Source organism: Heterocephalus glaber, unplaced genomic scaffold, assembly GCF_053883595.1.
Source record: "Heterocephalus glaber isolate CG9 unplaced genomic scaffold, H.glaber_assembly_v1.0 deba00001472, whole genome shotgun sequence".
NCBI lineage: Eukaryota > Metazoa > Chordata > Mammalia > Rodentia > Bathyergidae > Heterocephalus > Heterocephalus glaber.
This window is the reverse complement of record NW_028258315.1, coordinates 1102482-1120148: the sequence shown is the minus strand read 5'-3', so window position 1 is coordinate 1120148 and position 17667 is coordinate 1102482. Positions and strand designations below refer to the sequence as shown.

General features: G+C 41.6%; 1 protein-coding gene across 9 annotated transcripts in view; it reads left to right on the top strand.

The window, feature by feature from the left end:
- Positions 1-16459, top strand: part of Zkscan8 (zinc finger with KRAB and SCAN domains 8) — a 30914-nt gene extending 14455 nt beyond the window's left edge. For 4 of the 9 annotated variants that reach the window (XM_021260800.2, XM_021260799.2, XM_004847826.4 and 1 more), the window contains 4 exons: positions 473-679; positions 8722-8813; positions 9117-9240; positions 9912-16459. In XM_021260800.2, the coding sequence (XP_021116459.1) occupies positions 473-679; positions 8722-8813; positions 9117-9240; positions 9912-10870 (1382 nt within the window). In that variant the 3' untranslated portion in view covers positions 10871-16459. The remainder of the gene's footprint in view (positions 1-472; positions 680-8721; positions 8814-9116; positions 9241-9911) is intronic. The other 5 variants (XM_087181101.1, XM_021260803.2, XR_002396092.2 and 2 more) reach the window with 4 other exon arrangements.
- Positions 16460-17667: the final 1208 nt, after the last annotated feature.

Genomic DNA, 17667 nt, shown 5'->3' with positions numbered 1-17667 from the left:
ATTAGCTATTAAAGTAGTTGTGGAAGCAAAATAGGTAGTGTATCCCTTTAAAAGCTTACCTTAGCCCGTTGCTTTTGTTGTTTAAAGTGAAAGTTATATAGCTCCTTTAATCTGTAGCTCCACTATAGATAACATCTTAGCTCTGAAGAAGAGAGTGGGAATCCCTGAACAAACTTGTGATATATGTGCCGTAACTGTCATGTGTTTAGGACTGTAATCAGTGACAGAAACCACCTGTGTTTAACCATTAAGCAGAAATTGGAACTTTATTTACTTAAAGACAATTAGGGATGAGATAATGAATAACAAAAGTATGAAAGGTGATTATCAAAGAACGCAATGGTGGACACTGACCAGACCAGTTTTCTGGTGGTCCCACCTGCTTACAAATAAAGCCTTTGTTATTTTACCCAAATTCTGTGTCTCCATGCATTTCTTTCTGTGATTCCGGAACATTTGGTTCCCTGACCAGGAATCAGGAAAGAAGTGGCCCTTTTGGGCATGAGCCCAAACCCCACCAGAGGGAGCGGCTCTCCGTCTCCTCAAGAGGAAAGGCACACCCCTGGGACTAATTTCCTAGGCTCCCCAACAGGACACAGAGACCCGCTCGCCGGTTGCGGATCTCCTGAACCCAAGACGGAGGATGACAGAAGGAGGGCTGCTGCTGTTGGTTTTCCCGGTGAGAAACCCCGGGAAACCCCCTAGTTGTTAACCTTTGGTTTCACTTTGTGAGTTTGTATTTTGTAACTTTGGGCAAATACAGCACAGGGGCCTGATCACCCCTTGTGCTTTGCCATTTGGGAAGATAGCTCCTTCCATTTGTTTTGGTTCACTTTGTGAACTTTGGGCAAAAATAGTGCAGGGGCCTGATCACCCCTTGTGCTTTGCCATTTGGGGAGGTAGCTTCTTTCATTTGTTTTGGTTACAGTTAGGGGAGTCACCGGAAGGGAATGTGATAACTTCTGAATAAATGTTTGAGTGAAAGAGTTCTGGATAGGAGAGTGTGTGGAACGAGCTGCGAAACAAGACAAAGGGACAAGGCACTTGCACTTGAAGAGTCCTCCCCAAGTCACGGAATTTGTGTGTGGTCAGTCCCGAGATTCTGTGGTCATGTTTAACAAAGGCAAAAAGGTGAGCTTACGCGACAGCCCACTTTAGCCTGAACGGACGGACCTTAAAGTGGCCGAGCGGCCCGCAGCCAGGCAGGCGAGCGAGTGATCCCCCACCTTTGTCTTGCGTCTCCATACAAGGGTACCCATACACACCAACACTGATCAACCGACTGTGGGGACAGAAACATCTCGTCCTACTGTTTTGAAATGCATGCTTAGGAATTTTAAGAAAGGTTCTACTGGAAATTATGTTATTAAGATGAAACCCCAAAACTTAGAGCCTTCTGTGAGTTAGAATGGCCCAAGCTTTGCGTAGCTGGGCCAACTGAGAGATCCCTAGGTAAGGGTCTCGTCTGGTCCGCCTGGCTAACAGTCACCGCCCCTGGACGGGAACATCCACAGCAATTTCCCTATATTGATTTATGGCTCAACTTGTGCCACAGAATGCCTCCTTGGCTTCATATGTGCCCTCTGGAAGCAAAAACCAATATCCTGGTCCTCCGTCAGAAAGAGGATGATGCTGAAAAGAAACCAGTCCTTTCAGACCCAGACCGAGAGAATTTAGACTTTCCTGCTCCTTACCCGACTGCCCCGGCCCTTCCCTGGGCCCCTATGACATCAGCACCGACCCCTGCAGCTCCAGCCTCAGCCTCACCTGACTCAACCCAGCTGCTCCAAGACCCAGGTACCCCAAGATGAGGCAAATAAAAACAATGGAACCTAAGGAATGTGTCAAAAATAGCATCCAGACAGCTCAACAGAAAACGTTATCTCCCTTGAGACTTTAACTGGACCTTCATGGCTTGGAGCCTTGCATACCGAGCCTGGGAGCCTCTCAAGCTTCTGCTCCACAGCAATCAGCAGCTGATGGAACTGTTTAGTTTCCATCTTAAAACAACTGCCTGACAAATCTGCTGTCTTTCACACCAGGGACTCGCCTCTCAAAAACAACATCATTACAGACAAATCCTAGGGCTCTGCTCTAGCGGAGGTCAAGCTCCCCCCCCCCCCCCCCCGCTCCTTTTGAGTTGCTAAATTCACAGGTGCGGAGGAGGTGGAAACAATAGCATGAGAACTGCTTGGCTTCAGAGCACCAGAGGGTGCATGCTGTGGTCAGACTCAGGATGGAATAGGGCTTAGGCTCAAATTGGAAAAACTAAAAAGAGAAACTAAGCAATGGATTGAAAATAGCTAAGAAAGCTCTGAAGAGCATAAAACAAAGCCAGAGAAAGTGTAACTGCTCTACTAGACAGAAATTTTGCAAATCAAGTTACAAATTTTAGCTAATTGATGAAGGCATCTGTTTCAGTTTGAGTTCATGTTTAGTTGGTGTGCTTAAAATATTTCTTGTACATTGCAAATTCTTCAATTGTAATTATAGGGTTAACTTGTTCTTTTCTGTACTTTGTTGATAAAAAACTCAGGGTTACTACCGTTCTATTGGCAGCCAACCAAATTTAAAGTGTAACAATCTGAGAACGAAAAAAGGGACACTTTAAAATTTTAACAGCTAAAGACAAGTTTGTGATAAAAGGTCTATAGCAAGCGAGATGAAAAAATGTTAAAAAGCTATAAGTAAAAGAGATACAATTTTGATATAAAAAAATTTGTGTGTTTGTCTTGTTAGAAAGATAAAAAGAGATATACAAGACCAGAAGGCTTAGGCATGTCAAAAGATGTGCGAAAGGGATTTATCAAGAAAACATGTATGTTTGTTTGTTGGTTTCAAGTTTGTTATGAAAAGTTTAAATATGTTTACACTGTCATCAAAGAATTAAATTCTAAATATGTTACTATAATATGTATACATCGGTCATCTTCAAAGGGTTTAAGACCCAACAGGTTACAATGTGACCTCCTCCTTTATAGTGAGTTAGAAAAAACTGTTGGGAAAGGTGCAAATATGTCAGACCAAGGTGCAATATTTGAGATTTGACTTAAAAAAGGACAAAGGAGGCTAGGTCCAGAGGAAAAAAAAGTCATTTATTCTCTGCCAAGACCACTCCAAAATGCTTCAATTATTTGCTTCCATCTTTGCTACCCATTGTAATTGGAAGGACTGTAAAAAACTTTATAGAACTTTGTTAACCTCTAAAAAAATACAGAGAGTTTTAGAGAAATTAAAAAGATCAATTCTCCTAGAATGCCAGCAGGCACACAAAATCCAGACGCTTGGCATGAACAGCAATTTCCAGTGAATATGTGGCCCGATTGGAATCCCAATACCCAAGCAGGCCAGGAGAGTTTAAGAAATTATCGGACGGCCCTTCCTGCAGGGATATGAGCTGCGAGTAAAAGACCTACAAATATGGTTAAAGCATCAGCAGGAGCCTAACAAGAGCCCTGAGAAATTTTACGAGTGGCTTTACAAGGTCTGTAGAATGTACACACCATTTGACCCTGCTGACCCAGATAACAATCAATTAATCAATACGACCTTTGTAACTCAGTCAGCTCCAGACATTAGAAGGAAAATTCAGAAGCAAGAGACTTGCAATGGCATGAATATAACACAACTGTTGCAATTAGCTAGAAAAGTGTATGTGAACAGAGAGTTGGTGAGAGAGAGAGAGTGAGCAAGGAAGGAAGATTAGTGAGATAAGAGGAGAGCCAGATACATAGTAGTGGCTGTAGGAGCCAAGGAAGAGAAAGAGAAAGACAGGGAATGAAACCAGAGGGAAAGCGGAAGAAAGGCTTTAGGCATGAAGACTTTGACCAGTGTATATATTGTAAAGAGAAAGGACGTTATAAGAAAAAGTGCCCAAGGCTCAAGGAAAAGAAAAAGCAGGACTTGGAAGGAAAAGAAGGATAGTGCACATTGTTGCCTGTGATGGAAGACAGTGACTGACACAGACCAGGCTCAATGCAGCTAGGCCCCCACAAGCCCATGGTCAATATAAAGATAGGGGGCCAGAATATGTCCTTAATGGTGGATACTGGCACAGAACATTCAGTAGTAACAGCTCCAGTTGCCCCTCTGAGCAGAAGGTGCATCCAAGTGATCGCTGCCACTGGAATTTCAGAAAAGTGCCAGTTTTTCTATGAAAGGACATGTTTAATTGGAGGACATAAAGTAAAACATGAATTCTTGTATATACCAGAATGCCCTATCCCCTTATTAGGAAGAGATTTATTATCTAAACTGGGAGCTACAATAACTTTCACCCAACGAGGAAATGCGTCTCTGCATTTAAACCCAGGAAAAGATCTCATCATGATGGTAACTACTAAAAGGGAGGATGAATTTTAGTGTTACAGTGTGGATGATGTTAACCAGGCTCCACAAGAATGAAAAGCTACATGCGCCAGGGATTTAGCTCAGTGGTTCCACCACCTGCCTTGCAAACACAAGGACCCAAGTTCAATCCCTGGTGCCCAAAAAAAAAAAAAGAATTAAAAGCTATGTTTCCTGGAGTGTGGGCAGAAGATCAGCCCCCAGGCCTTGCTAAGAATCATCTGCCCATAATTATAGAATTAAAAGATAATTCAGCCCCCATTGCTATAAAGCAATATCCAATGTCCAGGCAAGCCTGAATTGGAATCAAGCCCCATATCATGAGATTAAAAGAATTTGTACTTACAAGAGAATGTAAGTCACCTTGGAACGCCCCTTTGCTGTTGGTTCAAAAACCTGATGGCGACTACAGGCCAGTGCAAGATCTACGGGCTGTAAATGGCAGAATGGTAACATTGCACCCAGTAGTCTCTAACCCTTGCACTTTTCTGGGTCTGATACCCCTAGAGGCAGCATGGTTTACTTGTTTGCACTTAAAAGATGCCTTCTTTTGCCTTCTCATCACTCCCCTCAGTGATCTTTGCATTTGAATGGAAAGACCCAAGTGATGGGAAAAATGCTCAGTTTACTTGGACCAGATTGCCACAGAGATTTAAAAGTCTCCCACGCTTTTCGAGGAAGCCCTAGCCAAGGATTTGCTTACTTTCCCCACAGAACAATATAGCTGTGTCCTACTGCAGTATGTGGATGACTTACTGTTATTCAGCTCCACCCAAGAGCGGTGCTGGGAAGGCACCAAAAAGTTGTTGCTGCACTTTCAAGAAATTGGATGTAAGGTATCATGGAAGAAAGCCCAGATTTGTGTACAACATGTTAAATATTTAGGATTTCAAATAACACAGGGCATGCATTGCTGAGGAAATGAAAGAAAACAGGTTATTAGTGCCATCCCTGAACCCCAAACAAAGAGAAGCAGTTGAGAGAGTTTCTTGGGGTGGCAGGCTCCTGTAGAGTTTGGAGTCCGGGTATTGCAGAAATCTCTAAACCCCTTTATGAAGCCCTAAAGGGACAGGAGGAGAATCATCTGCATTGGACTGTAGAAAAGGAGGAAGCTTTTGAGAAATTAAAATTGACTTTGGCAGCTGCCCCAGCCCTAGGCATACCAGATGTAAAGCGCCCTTTTATTCTATATGTGACTGAGAAAAACCATGTGGCCCTTGGAGTGTTGACCCAAGAGGTAGGCCCATGGAACCAACCGGTGGCATATTTGTTAAGAATTTAGATCCAGTAGCAAAAGGATGGCCTCCTTGTCTTTGGGCCTTAGCAGCTTCAGTTCTGTTGATTCAAGAAGCAGACAAGCTGACTTTAGATCAGGAACTGACTGTGCAGGTTCCACATGTGGTCCTAGAACTGATGAACACAAGGGGGTATCGTTGGCTCTCAATCGGGTTACTCAGTACCAAGCCCTTCTCTCTGAGATTCCCCGCCTGTGGTTTATTCCTGTGAAAGCTTTAAGTCTTGCTACCTTCTCGCCCATGGAGACAGGCCCTCCTGATCACGACTGCTTGAATGTCACTGACGAGCTCTTTTCCAGCTGCTCTGGCCTGTAAATGATACCCTTGTCCAATTCTGACCTCGTCCTGGTCACAGATGGGAACAGCTTCGTGGAAGATGGGGTCCATCATGCTGGGTTATGTGGTAACCACAGAGGATGAGGTGGTCCTAGCTGGGCCCATCCCTATTGGCTGGTCAGCCCAGCATGCGGAGCTCTGGGCACTCATACAAGCACTCCGATGTGCAAAAGGTAAAAAGGTAAATATATATATACAGATTCTTGCTATGCATTTGCTATATTGCACATACATGACAAGATTTATCGAGAGCGAGGTCTTCTCACAGCAGAAGGGAAGCAAATTAAAAAAATAAGCAAGAAATTGTACAGTTGCTAGAGGCAATGTGGGAACCTAGCAAAGTCACGGTAATACATTGTACAGGACATCAGAAAGGCAGAGACTTCATTGCCAAGAAAGACAACGCACTCAAAGCCCTGCTCTCAGCACTCCAGAGGCTGGTGAGTCAACCCACGGCTGAAGAATGGAGCACCGAGAAAGACCACATGGACTATTGTGCTATGCCAGATCACCACTGCTCTGAGTTTGTTTGTTTTCAAACTGCGGGTATTTAAACCTAGAGATGAAAAGTTTGATGAACAATATGTAACTTCTAAAATGGTAAAATGGGAACCGGAGGCTATCCTTTTACGATCCTCTTTGATCCCTGCCCAAAGCAACATTATGGGGAACCTGGGTTAACTTCTGACTGTGGGGGCTATTCTAATGAGAAATCATATTGCAAAGAGAAAACACAAGTTTGGATCAACGCCTCCCTTGTTGGATGAGCCACTGGTAATTGTAACAGTTGTAAACAAGGTCAGTATAATCCTATATCTATGCATGGGATCCTATTGGGCTGCAAGGAGTAATGTATCAAATTTATATAGGAAGCTATGCATTCACTTCTGAAATACCCCTCCAAGGTTATTGGAAATGGTACATGTTTCCTTGGGGGACAAAGGAACAACGGGAAAAACAACACTTGTACAAATCTAGTCTTGTTAAAGGAAGAAAACTATATTTCATTAGGACAAGAAATTAGAAAAGATCTTGAGGAAATTTGAGACACAATTCAGGCTTTAGAAACCCAGTTAGATTCTCTAACCAACATCGTGTTACAGAATAGGTGTCTCTGAATTTGCTAACAGCCCAGAAAGGAGGGACTTGCTTATTTCTTTGTGAAGAGTGTTATTATTACGCTAATAAATCTGGTGTAGTACAAGAAATCACTAGACAAACTGAAAGATTGGATCAAGGCTCTTGATGAGGAATTTGGTATAGGAGAGCCGTCCTATGGGATTAATTTTACTTGGGCAGGATGGCAAACATGGATAGGACCTCTTGAGCCCCCTTCTTGTCGTAATATTAGTATTAATGTTTGGTCCTTGTGTTATTCAGTGGATTTCAAGACTTATACAGCAGCGTATTGCTGCTCAACACTATCAAATGCTAGTCCTAAGAAATACAGATAAGTTAGATCATATTATGGATAGAAGATTTATCCTAAAGTAAACAAAAGGAGGAATGATAAGAGAAAAGCTTTAAAGTAAGTGTAGTAGATTAGCTATTAAAGTAGTTGTGGAAGCAAAACAGGTAGTGTATCCCTTTAAAAGCTTGCCTTAGCCCGTTGCTTTTGTTGTTTAAAGGTTATATAGCTCCTTTGCTCTGTAGCTCCACTGTAGATAACATCCTAGCTCTGAAGAACAGAGTGGCAATCCCTGAACAAACTTGTGATATATGTGCCTTAACTGTCATGTGTTTAGGACTGTAATCAGTGACAGAAACCACCTGTGTTTAACCATAAAGCAGAAATTGGAGCTTTATTTACTTAACAAAGACCACTAGGGATGAGATAATGACTAACAAAAGTACAAAAGGTGACTAACAAAGAATGCAGTGGGTGGACACTGACCAGACCAGTTTTCTGGTGGTCCTGCTTGCTGACAAATAAAGCCTTTGTTATTTTACCCAAATTCTGTGTCTCCGTGCATTTCTTTCCAGGATTCCAGAACAAAAACACTAGTTTCAATATTCATTGGTGGTTCATGACTTAGTCCATGATTTTTTTTTTTTGGTACTGGGGATCAAACTCAGGTCCTTCTGCTTGTGAGGCAGGTGGTGGAACCACTGAGCTAAATCCCTGGCCCTAGTCCGTGATTATTAAGCCAGTTACAAGACAGTGATGTTCTAATTCTGTCATTCCTTATACAACTATTTGTTGTAAAGTATTGTCCCCCTTTTAGACTAACAAATTTTTGTTTGTCCCATAAGTATTCTGTTACTGTCTTCATTTTGATGCTTAAGTCATCTCAGGTTTGGAGAGAGGAAACCCTTTAAGTCTGGCTCCTATGTCCTTTTGACATTTTCCTATCATTTTTTGAGAATGTCATGGTAGACATTTAAGAAGGGAAATTGAGATAGATTGATTTTCATATTCAGTTCGCTAGAAGATCAGGACCTAAAGAAATCATATCGATGAGCACAAAGATAATTTTGATGGTAGAGAAGAGTTGGAAAACAGCCCCTATTAGGAGCTGCTACTATCTTTTTGAGTCTCAGTTCAGGCTGACCCTAAGGACACCACAATAGAGATGTTTTTTGGGCAGCCATAGGTATGGGTCCAGAGTCCAAGATATTAGTACTTTATATCTAAAATCTTGGGGATGTGTCTGCTGAAATACAGTGATTTGGAATGGATGAGTGGTGGCTTCCACAACTACAGACTGGGCTTGTCTCATTCATAGCTTCTTTTTCCTCTCAGCCATGTCTACATCTCAGAGTCCCACCCCTTCCCAGAAAGGAAGTTCCGGAGACCAGGAGATAACATCCACAGTTCACAATCCAGGGTTCCAGGTGAGTTGTGCACTTCTTACTAAAGCACCACAGCTCTAGTTGGCAGTGTTTTAGTGTCTACGCTATATCCGTAGTGTTCTTTAGCAATCCCTGTTGAAAAGCTCGCTTCACATTCTTTTGCATGGTGACAGATTGATCCTTCTTTTCCTGCCGTAAATCTAACACACTTTCCTCCTTTCCCCAGTCACTGAGACCCCTTTCCACACTGCATTTCCATCTCTTAATGCTCTCCTAGCACTGGCAGCTCTCTCTGACACTGTGGAACACTTCCAGGCCTCAAATGATGATTTTGTTTTATTTCAGACTTTGGAGAAGCTTGAAGACATGGCTGTGTCCCTTATTCGAGAGGAATGGTTTCTTGATCCATCGAAGAAAGATCTAAGTAGAGATAACAGGCCAGAGAATTGTAGGAACACGTTCTCCCTGGGTAAGAAGAGCTGATTATTACCACCGGATATTTTGTTGGTTTCTTTTTATGTGTATAGTAGCTATGAGCTTACTGGAAGATATAATTGTGTTTAAACTCAGGCTCCAGCAAAGAGTTACAAGGTTGAGACTTCCCAAGATGTGAACTAAAACCTTTGTTCTCCAACCCAGGAATTCCTCACAGTTTGTACCTGGGTATTTTTCTGTTTGTCAGTTGGAAATTGACATCTGTCTAGCATTCTCTGGGTTCATGCATTTCTTCTCCCACTTGGAGAAGTTGGAGCTTTACAGGATTTTCCCATCTAAACTTACTATTCTTCCTCCCTTTCCATGACTGTATGGTGCATTTGCCCATTCTTGTCACACTCACTGAATCTCAGTATTTCCATATTCCTTCCCATTCCCCAGCTTCCACTGCTCTTCACCTGATCTCTTCCCAACTTCATTCCCTCTTTGTAACCCCTTTTCCATGGAACCTCTTCCCCAGTTGGCCTGTGGTGTTTCTCTTTTATCCCACACATATCTCTGCCTATTATGCAGGAGACAGAGAAGTTTTGAGTCTGCTTATAGCTGTCTCGTTTATACTTTTCTTTGTGCCGTGTTCCTTTTTCCTAGCATATCCAATATGAAGCTATTCTGGCTTGATGTTTATTTATTACATTTTTATTTCAGGTGGTGAGACCAGGAATGAGAACAAGGAATTAACTTCGAAACAGGTAATATCTGCTGGAATCCAACCCCATGGAGAGACAGCTGCCAGATGCAACGGGGATGTTATCAGGGGTCTTGAGCATGGAGAAGCCCAGGACCTTCTGGGGAAATTAGAGAGGCAGCGGGGAAATCCCCCCCAAGAAAGACGACATAAATGTGATGAATGTGGGAAAAGCTTTGCTCAAAGCTCAGGCCTTGTTCGCCACTGGAGGATCCACACTGGGGAGAAGCCCTATCAGTGTAACGTGTGTGGTAAAGCCTTCAGTTACAGGTCAGCCCTGCTTTCCCATCAGGATATCCACAACAAGGTAAAACGCTACCACTGTAAGGAGTGTGGTAAGGCCTTCAGCCAGAACACAGGCCTGATCCTGCACCAGAGAATCCATACTGGGGAGAAGCCATATCAGTGCAACCAGTGTGGGAAGGCATTCAGCCAGAGTGCAGGCCTTATTCTGCACCAGAGAATCCACAGTGGGGAGAGACCCTATGAATGCAGTGAGTGTGGGAAGGCATTCAGTCATAGCTCACACCTGATTGGACACCAGAGGATCCACACTGGGGAGAAGCCCTATGAGTGTGATGAGTGTGGGAAAACCTTCAGGCGGAGCTCACATCTTATTGGCCATCAGAGAAGCCACACGGGGGAGAAACCCTACAAGTGCAATGAGTGTGGGAGGGCCTTCAGTCAGAAGTCAGGCCTCATTGAACACCAGAGAATCCACACTGGAGAAAGACCCTATAAATGTAAAGAATGTGGAAAAGCTTTCAATGGGAACACTGGCCTTATTCAGCACCTGAGAATCCATACAGGGGAGAAGCCCTATCAATGCAATGAGTGTGGGAAAGCCTTTATTCAGAGATCAAGTCTCATTCGACATCAGCGAATCCACAGTGGAGAAAAATCTGAATCCATAGTTTAGGAAGCCTCAGTAACAGTTTGAGCATTATGCAGCATGAAAACTATACACTGGTGGAGAAGTCTTTCAGTAGTAAAAAAAAAAAAAGCAGGAATGATGGTAACATCATCTAATGGCAAAATCTAGAGGCAACAGGGTTAGAATAGCTCTTCAGTAGCATGGGCTGAGTGCCTGGACACAGGTGGATTAGCTTGACTGCTTTGGAGGTCTGATGGAGTGGACCTTCCAACAGCCTAACACATCTCTTAGAAATTTAAAATAGCACTAGAGCAAGTTGCTTATCATGGCTTGAGACACTAAGCTTTGTCTTTTAGTGAGTAGCTGTAGGTTTAAGAGAGGCTGCTGCTCCTAGCTCGACTGCTTCTTCCCATCTCCTGTGATTTCTTCTTCCGTATGTTCCCCTGAAGTTTCCCTCATGCTCCTCATCTAAGAAGCTGCTGAAGCCTCCCAGGAGCCTCTCTGTGAGACTTGTTTCTAATTAGCTTTCTGAGGGCTTAGATCTAGGGAAGTTTTTTTAGATACAATTTGTTTATGCTTAAGTGTTTCATTTTTTTATTCTAATGTTCCTTCTAGTTGGTGGAAATCCATATGCCCATGCAGACCCAGAATACTGTATTTTTAACAGCACTCCAGCATTTTGCTTCCTTTATCACATTACTGACTCCACTGAGTCACTGAGCATCTTCTGTGTGTATCCTTCACCACCCTCATCCCAGTGCCCGTGTCAGAAAAGGAAGCGGACACATTAGTGATGGTTGTAGGAGTGATGCAAAGAAAGGTGAGTGGAGACTCAGCCTGGCTATTTTGAGCTTGGACATTTGTCCCTTGTGGTGACCTCTGCCCTTCCATTTCCCCACTGTACTCTGGGGTGCAAATGTTATTTTCACTATCCTAGTTATGGAATCATGTAGGACAGAAAGTAGGCAGAGTAATGAAGAAGACATAAAAGTGTTCACAAACCTTACATCATCCCTTTGGTCTGCTATGTACTACTCTCTCAGGTTCCTGTCCACCTGCACACATATCTTGACTAGATGGGCTCTTGGCCCTGTGGTTGCCCTGGACCCACCTCAAAAGGCTGGAGCTCTTCACACATCACTCTCCATCAGGTCCTTGCCATTTGCGTATATGATTTAATACCCATGTTGATGATCTATCAGATACCTTACCTCACAATTCCTCTTTCTTCTGAACTGTGGTACACTCCTTCAGTAATTAGTGTTTGTAATCTCCTAACAGGACACATGATTAACCCTGTAGGGTGAGGTCAGGTGCTAGCAGTATGTAAGAAGAGTTTGTATCTCTCTGGGTCAGCCATGACCTCTGAAGGGTTAGACTATGAGCTCCAGGCACTATGTACCATCTTTGAGGGCTTTTAGTATTCCTAGGGATGCGTATAGCAATGAGACTGATATTTTCTAATTAATCAAGTTTATTGCTACATGTTAGGTATACATGATGGTCACATTCATCATTGCAAATTTGTACCTGTACAGGATATATCTTGATTGAGACTGATTTAAAGTAACATGCCAAATTCAATATAGAGTACCCTTCAAATTGCTTAGTGCTACATATTCTCAAGTACTGTTATTTAATAGTGTTACTATTCTTCCAAATATGTGGAACATTCTTAGAATTCCCATTTTATAAACCACTCAAGAAAAACCTCTATTACTCCTAACTGAATTCTGTTTTGACCAGTTGATTACCTACTTAGTCACTGAACTTCGAATTCAATAACTTTTGCTTTCAAAAATTAACCCTCAGATTTGAAATTATTCCAGTCTATTAAGAAGACCAATTATATACATTCTGACAAAACTTCCAAGAGGAATAACACCATTTAGGGTGTGACTATCCTGTAAAGGTACAACAGTCATGATGTTTTCTGATCAATGTGTTAAAAATCAGTCATAAAACCTCATTGAGGTCAACCTTTGATTCATAAATTCTTTCTTCATAATATCTCTATGTCTGTATGACCCACCTTGACCATTAGGAATTCTGAGATTATTACTATTTGTTTCATGGAGCCATTGGTACCTATTCCTCCCGTGTCATCCTAGTTTCCTTGATTAATTTTTTCAGAACAGTCCTTTTTATTATTTTTTTATCCTCCTTTTTTTTCTTTCTCTTTTGTGGTACTGAGAATTGAACCCAGGGCCTTGTGCATGCTAGGCAAATACTCTGCCACTGAGCTGCATCCCCCAGCCCCTCTTCTTTTTTTGACATATAAATTACCATTCCTAATTCCCTGCTGTTGAAATTCTCACAAACCAGAATCAAGTAAGTGTGGTTGTATCCAGGTCCTTGCCCTTTGCTTCGGTTGTGCCTTATCCTCTGTGGTATGATTCTGCCTGGTCCCAGTGCTCCACTGTGTGCAGCTCTTACATAAGGTGAGTCCACGGTCAAAGGGAAGATGCACATGTTTGCACACATGCATATGTGTACACACGCTCCTTTCAAATACTTCAGATGAGCAGAGCAACATAATAAAATGTCTGTATTCTGGCATCTCTTTTGGCAGCAGTACCCAGAGTGATATATAGCCACATCATTTAAATCTCAGAATTATTAATTAACATCTGTCACAAATTCAGAGAAAAGAAAGTAACATGACTAGAGAGATTAGTTACACTGATGATTAGTGTTAGTGAGTGTGAGAAAAGATTGTCACTTGAAAGAATCATAAAAACTGATTCAGCATATGTATAGAAAAGACCTAATGGTGGGCCGGGGATTTAGCTCAGTGCTTCTGTCTCCTGCCTCAAAAGCGCAAAGTCCCCAGTTCGATCCCTGGTACCAAAAGAAAAAGCCTAATGGGGACCAGGGATTTAGCTCAGTGGTTCCGCCGCCTGATTTGCAAGTACAAGGTCCCGAGTTCAATCCCCAGTACCAAAGGAAAAAAACAAGAAAAAGCCTAATGGTGTAAGACCACAGAAAAAGACTGGATACTTTGAGGATATAAGCTGAAGTCATTCTTGGTCTCAAGTTAGCATTAGAAGATCATTGATCAACCTATATGACATTATTTCAAGCTCTTAACTATGAAAGGCATCTTTTATTTTGCAGATTTTGATTTTATGCTTTTAATCTGAAGTGAACTTTTCACTGGTATTTTTTGGCTCATTCTTAGCTTCTCATTTTAGCACCTGGCATGATACAGTAGTTCTTGGATAACTCTGTTGCCATCCAACACAGTCCTGGGAAAGGCACTGAAGAGCAAAGATCTTCTTAGTGAGGCAGGGTGGTGTGGTAGAAATACGGTGCTTTATTAGCTAGCCGTTTAGCTTTACTCTTGCTTCTAAGTTCCAGGTAATAATAGCTGCCAAGCCCCACATTAAGCATTTCCTGCCTACGATGGATTAAGTTCCTACCCTACCAGCCTGGCTGTAGAGCCTGTGCTGACCACTGCTCTGCTACCTACAGTGAACACGAACTCTGGCCAGTCATTTAGAAAGCACATAAGCCTGGTTATGAGAGGTCCTGGGTCAGGTAATGTGCCGTGTAGTGCAAATCCATTGCAATTACTCGAAGATTGGTTGAAAATAGCATTTGGGGCTATATCATCTTTAAATGTCAATGCTTTTGATGCATACTAGAAGCTAAATTATGTAAATAAAATATTTAAAAGTACTGGGAGGATGAAGCAGTAATAACTTATACCAGATACATTTTCTCTAAACTGTCTAAGGAACAAAAGAATTCTGAGGAGAAAAATTATCCATGTTCTAGGCTGGGCAGATGGACAGTGAAGATGACAATAGTTAAGTTCACAAACAACATAAAACATGGAAACTTTCCACCTTATCACCCATGTCCAGCTGCCATTCTATCTTTCCTCAATCATTACTGATTTTTCAAACATCTTCCATTTTTAACCAGTTTGCTCCTTAATTTAGTCTTCAAATTTCTCCTGATTTTTTTACTCATCATTCCATTGAAATATCCTCAGGGTGCCTTTGTATAAATACTAAGGCTTTTAAAAGGTTTTGTCCTTCTTAATCTCATGTATATCTCTTACTGTTGAATTTTTTTCCCTGATTTCAGGAATTCTCTTCACCTTTGACTCGTGGGATCCTTTTTTTAGTTTTTTTTTCTTCCACTCTTTACTCAATAATGTATCTTATTTTTGCTCACTACTTTTTCTATATCCTTGTTTATCCATATTGGTTTCTGTTTGTTTGTTTGTTTTTGTTTTTTTGGTTCTGGGGATCGAACTCGGGTCCTTGCAGTTGTGAGGCAGGCAGCAGAACCACTGAGTTAAATCCCTGGCCCTGTTTATCCATATTGTTTATACATTTAAGTGACTTCATATTTCCCATCCTGTGTAACATCTCGTGATACGTGGGATTTTCCACAGAGATGTATACAAGTTGATTTTGAAAACAAAACTCATCACTCTCTTATTCTAACTCTGATTTTCTTTTTATTTTTGCAGTATCGAGGATAAACCCAGGGCCTTGACACTAAGCTACCACAGCCTCTTTTATTTCATCTTTTTGTTTTTGTTTTCCCTTTGGTACCGGGATCAAACGCAGGACGTTGTGCTTGCAAGGCAGGTGGTGGCGCCACTGAGCTAAATGCCTAGCTTATTTTTTCATTTTGAAACAGGTTATCGTTAAGACGCCTGTACTAGGCTCAAACTTGTGATCCTTCTGCCTCGGCCTCCCAGAGTGATACGGTATTAAAGTTGTACACTACTGTACCTAGCTCTCATTTTCTTTCTAAACAGCATAGCTGCCCTGAAAAGACTCACCACCTTTTATTTTTTATACCAACCTTGAAGTTACACCGTGATCTTTGACCTCTATTCTCCTGGTTCGTAATCTTGCTCTCGAGCCTATTCTTAGTCTCTTTAAGCCTTAATCGTTTACTTCTCTGCCACCCCCTTATGTCCTTTCGTGCAGGTACACATCACATAAGGCCTAGATTAGTGTAATTCTTTTCACTTTGCTTGCTCTCAGAGTCCTTATCTTGTATAAGACTTCTAAAGTGATGGTCTTCAAACTCCATTTTCATGATGCTTCGTTTTTATTCCACACTTAGGTAATTCCTTTCAGAGAGTGGTGTTCCAAGTTTTCCATTACGTTGTCCTCCATGCCTAATCTGCCTCGGCTTCATTACTCTCTAGCATGTTCAGCTTGACTCATCACGCGCAAACTTTTACAGCTTTCTACTATCTTACAAGCCCTTGCCTCTGTGCCTTTATCATGGAATTCTGTTTGTTTGTTTGTTCGTTTACTCTTTGGCCCCAGCTCATGTTTATTACTCCCTTCAAAACCTATCTTTATACCTTTTGAGTGAGCCCTCTGATGGGCTTCATTCACACTGAGATCTCCCTTACTCTGTCCTGTCTCAGCACGTCTCTTGAGTCTGTACTGTGATCCATGCACTTACTGATATGTTGCTCTGCAATTATTTTCTAGAAGTCTGTATTGTAGTTTTACATTTGTATTTATTTCCGGAATTAAAGTGTAAGCTCCTTGAGGGCAGGACAAATATTTCACATTTGTATCACTGCACCCCTTAGTGCCTAGTACAGTGCTGAGCACATAGTAGGCATTTAATAAATGCTTGTTGAATGATTGTGTGGATTATTTGTGGTGTTATGTGTAGATATTTTTAAGCAGCTTTCAATGGTAGGCTTACCACTTTGTGTGCTCAAAAAATACAGACCTATTTCTGTAAAATACAGAGTAGTAGTACATCAGAATCTGACTATCCCTTACAAATAAAGTGGACCCTTGATTTACAAACTCAATATGTTCCTGAGGGCTGGTTGTAACTCAAGTTGGTCAGCTGAAGGCTCAGGCTCATCTACACAGCCTTCAAAGTCTCTCTCCTATACATAGGCAGATCTCAGTGTCCTTAGTCATTGACCCAGGATTTCTCATTTAACCCCACATAGAAAAGGATGTTTAAATGTTTCTTCCAGAACTCTTTAAGAGTTAAATCTGTATCTGAGACCATCTGGAAGCACAAGCGGTGAGCATTCAGGTTATAACTCAAGACTTTGGTGATAAGTTAAAACAAATTTTGGTCATAACCCACGTTGTTTGTCAGACGTTTTGTAACTCGAGGGTCCACTCTCAAGCCAAAAAATCCAACTCTAGGAGGGTATGTGTGAAAAGTTGAAATCTGAAGCTCTCTTGTTTGCTTGGCCGGACTCATTTATGGATAAAGAAAGAAAATGGAAAACACTAAAGACTGTTGTGTGGAAGTTATAATAATAAAAGTGCTTGAGAAAAATAGGCTGTTGTATCTGAGGTTAGATCAGCAGTTATCATTGGGAAAAATTTAGCAGTGTGTAGAGACACTTGGTTGTACTATTCATTATTGGAGGCTAAGAATCTGCTAGATAGAGGCCAGGATGCTGCTGCACAGCCTACATGCACAAGACAACCTCCACAGTAAAGAATTATCTGGCCCAAAATGTTGAACCTGCTTTAGATAGATTCAAGGTAAATGGAAAAAGAAATATTAAATATACTAGCATTACAATTAGGATATGCCCAGCTTTAAGGGACTCTTATTTATGTGTATTTTGTGGTTTCTAAGATTATTAAAGAAGAAGCCTTAATGTTTGGAGCTCACAGCAACATACATGTCAGGGTCTTAATAAACAATAAAACTTTTGATAATGCTTTTAAAAAATTGACTCAGTAAATTAACATTTTTGAGATATGGTATGACATTTCAATACATGTATATGATGTGTAATGGTCAGGTCAGGATAATTGGCATAGCTGTCACCTGAGACATTTATTACTTCTTATGTTGGACATTCAGACTCC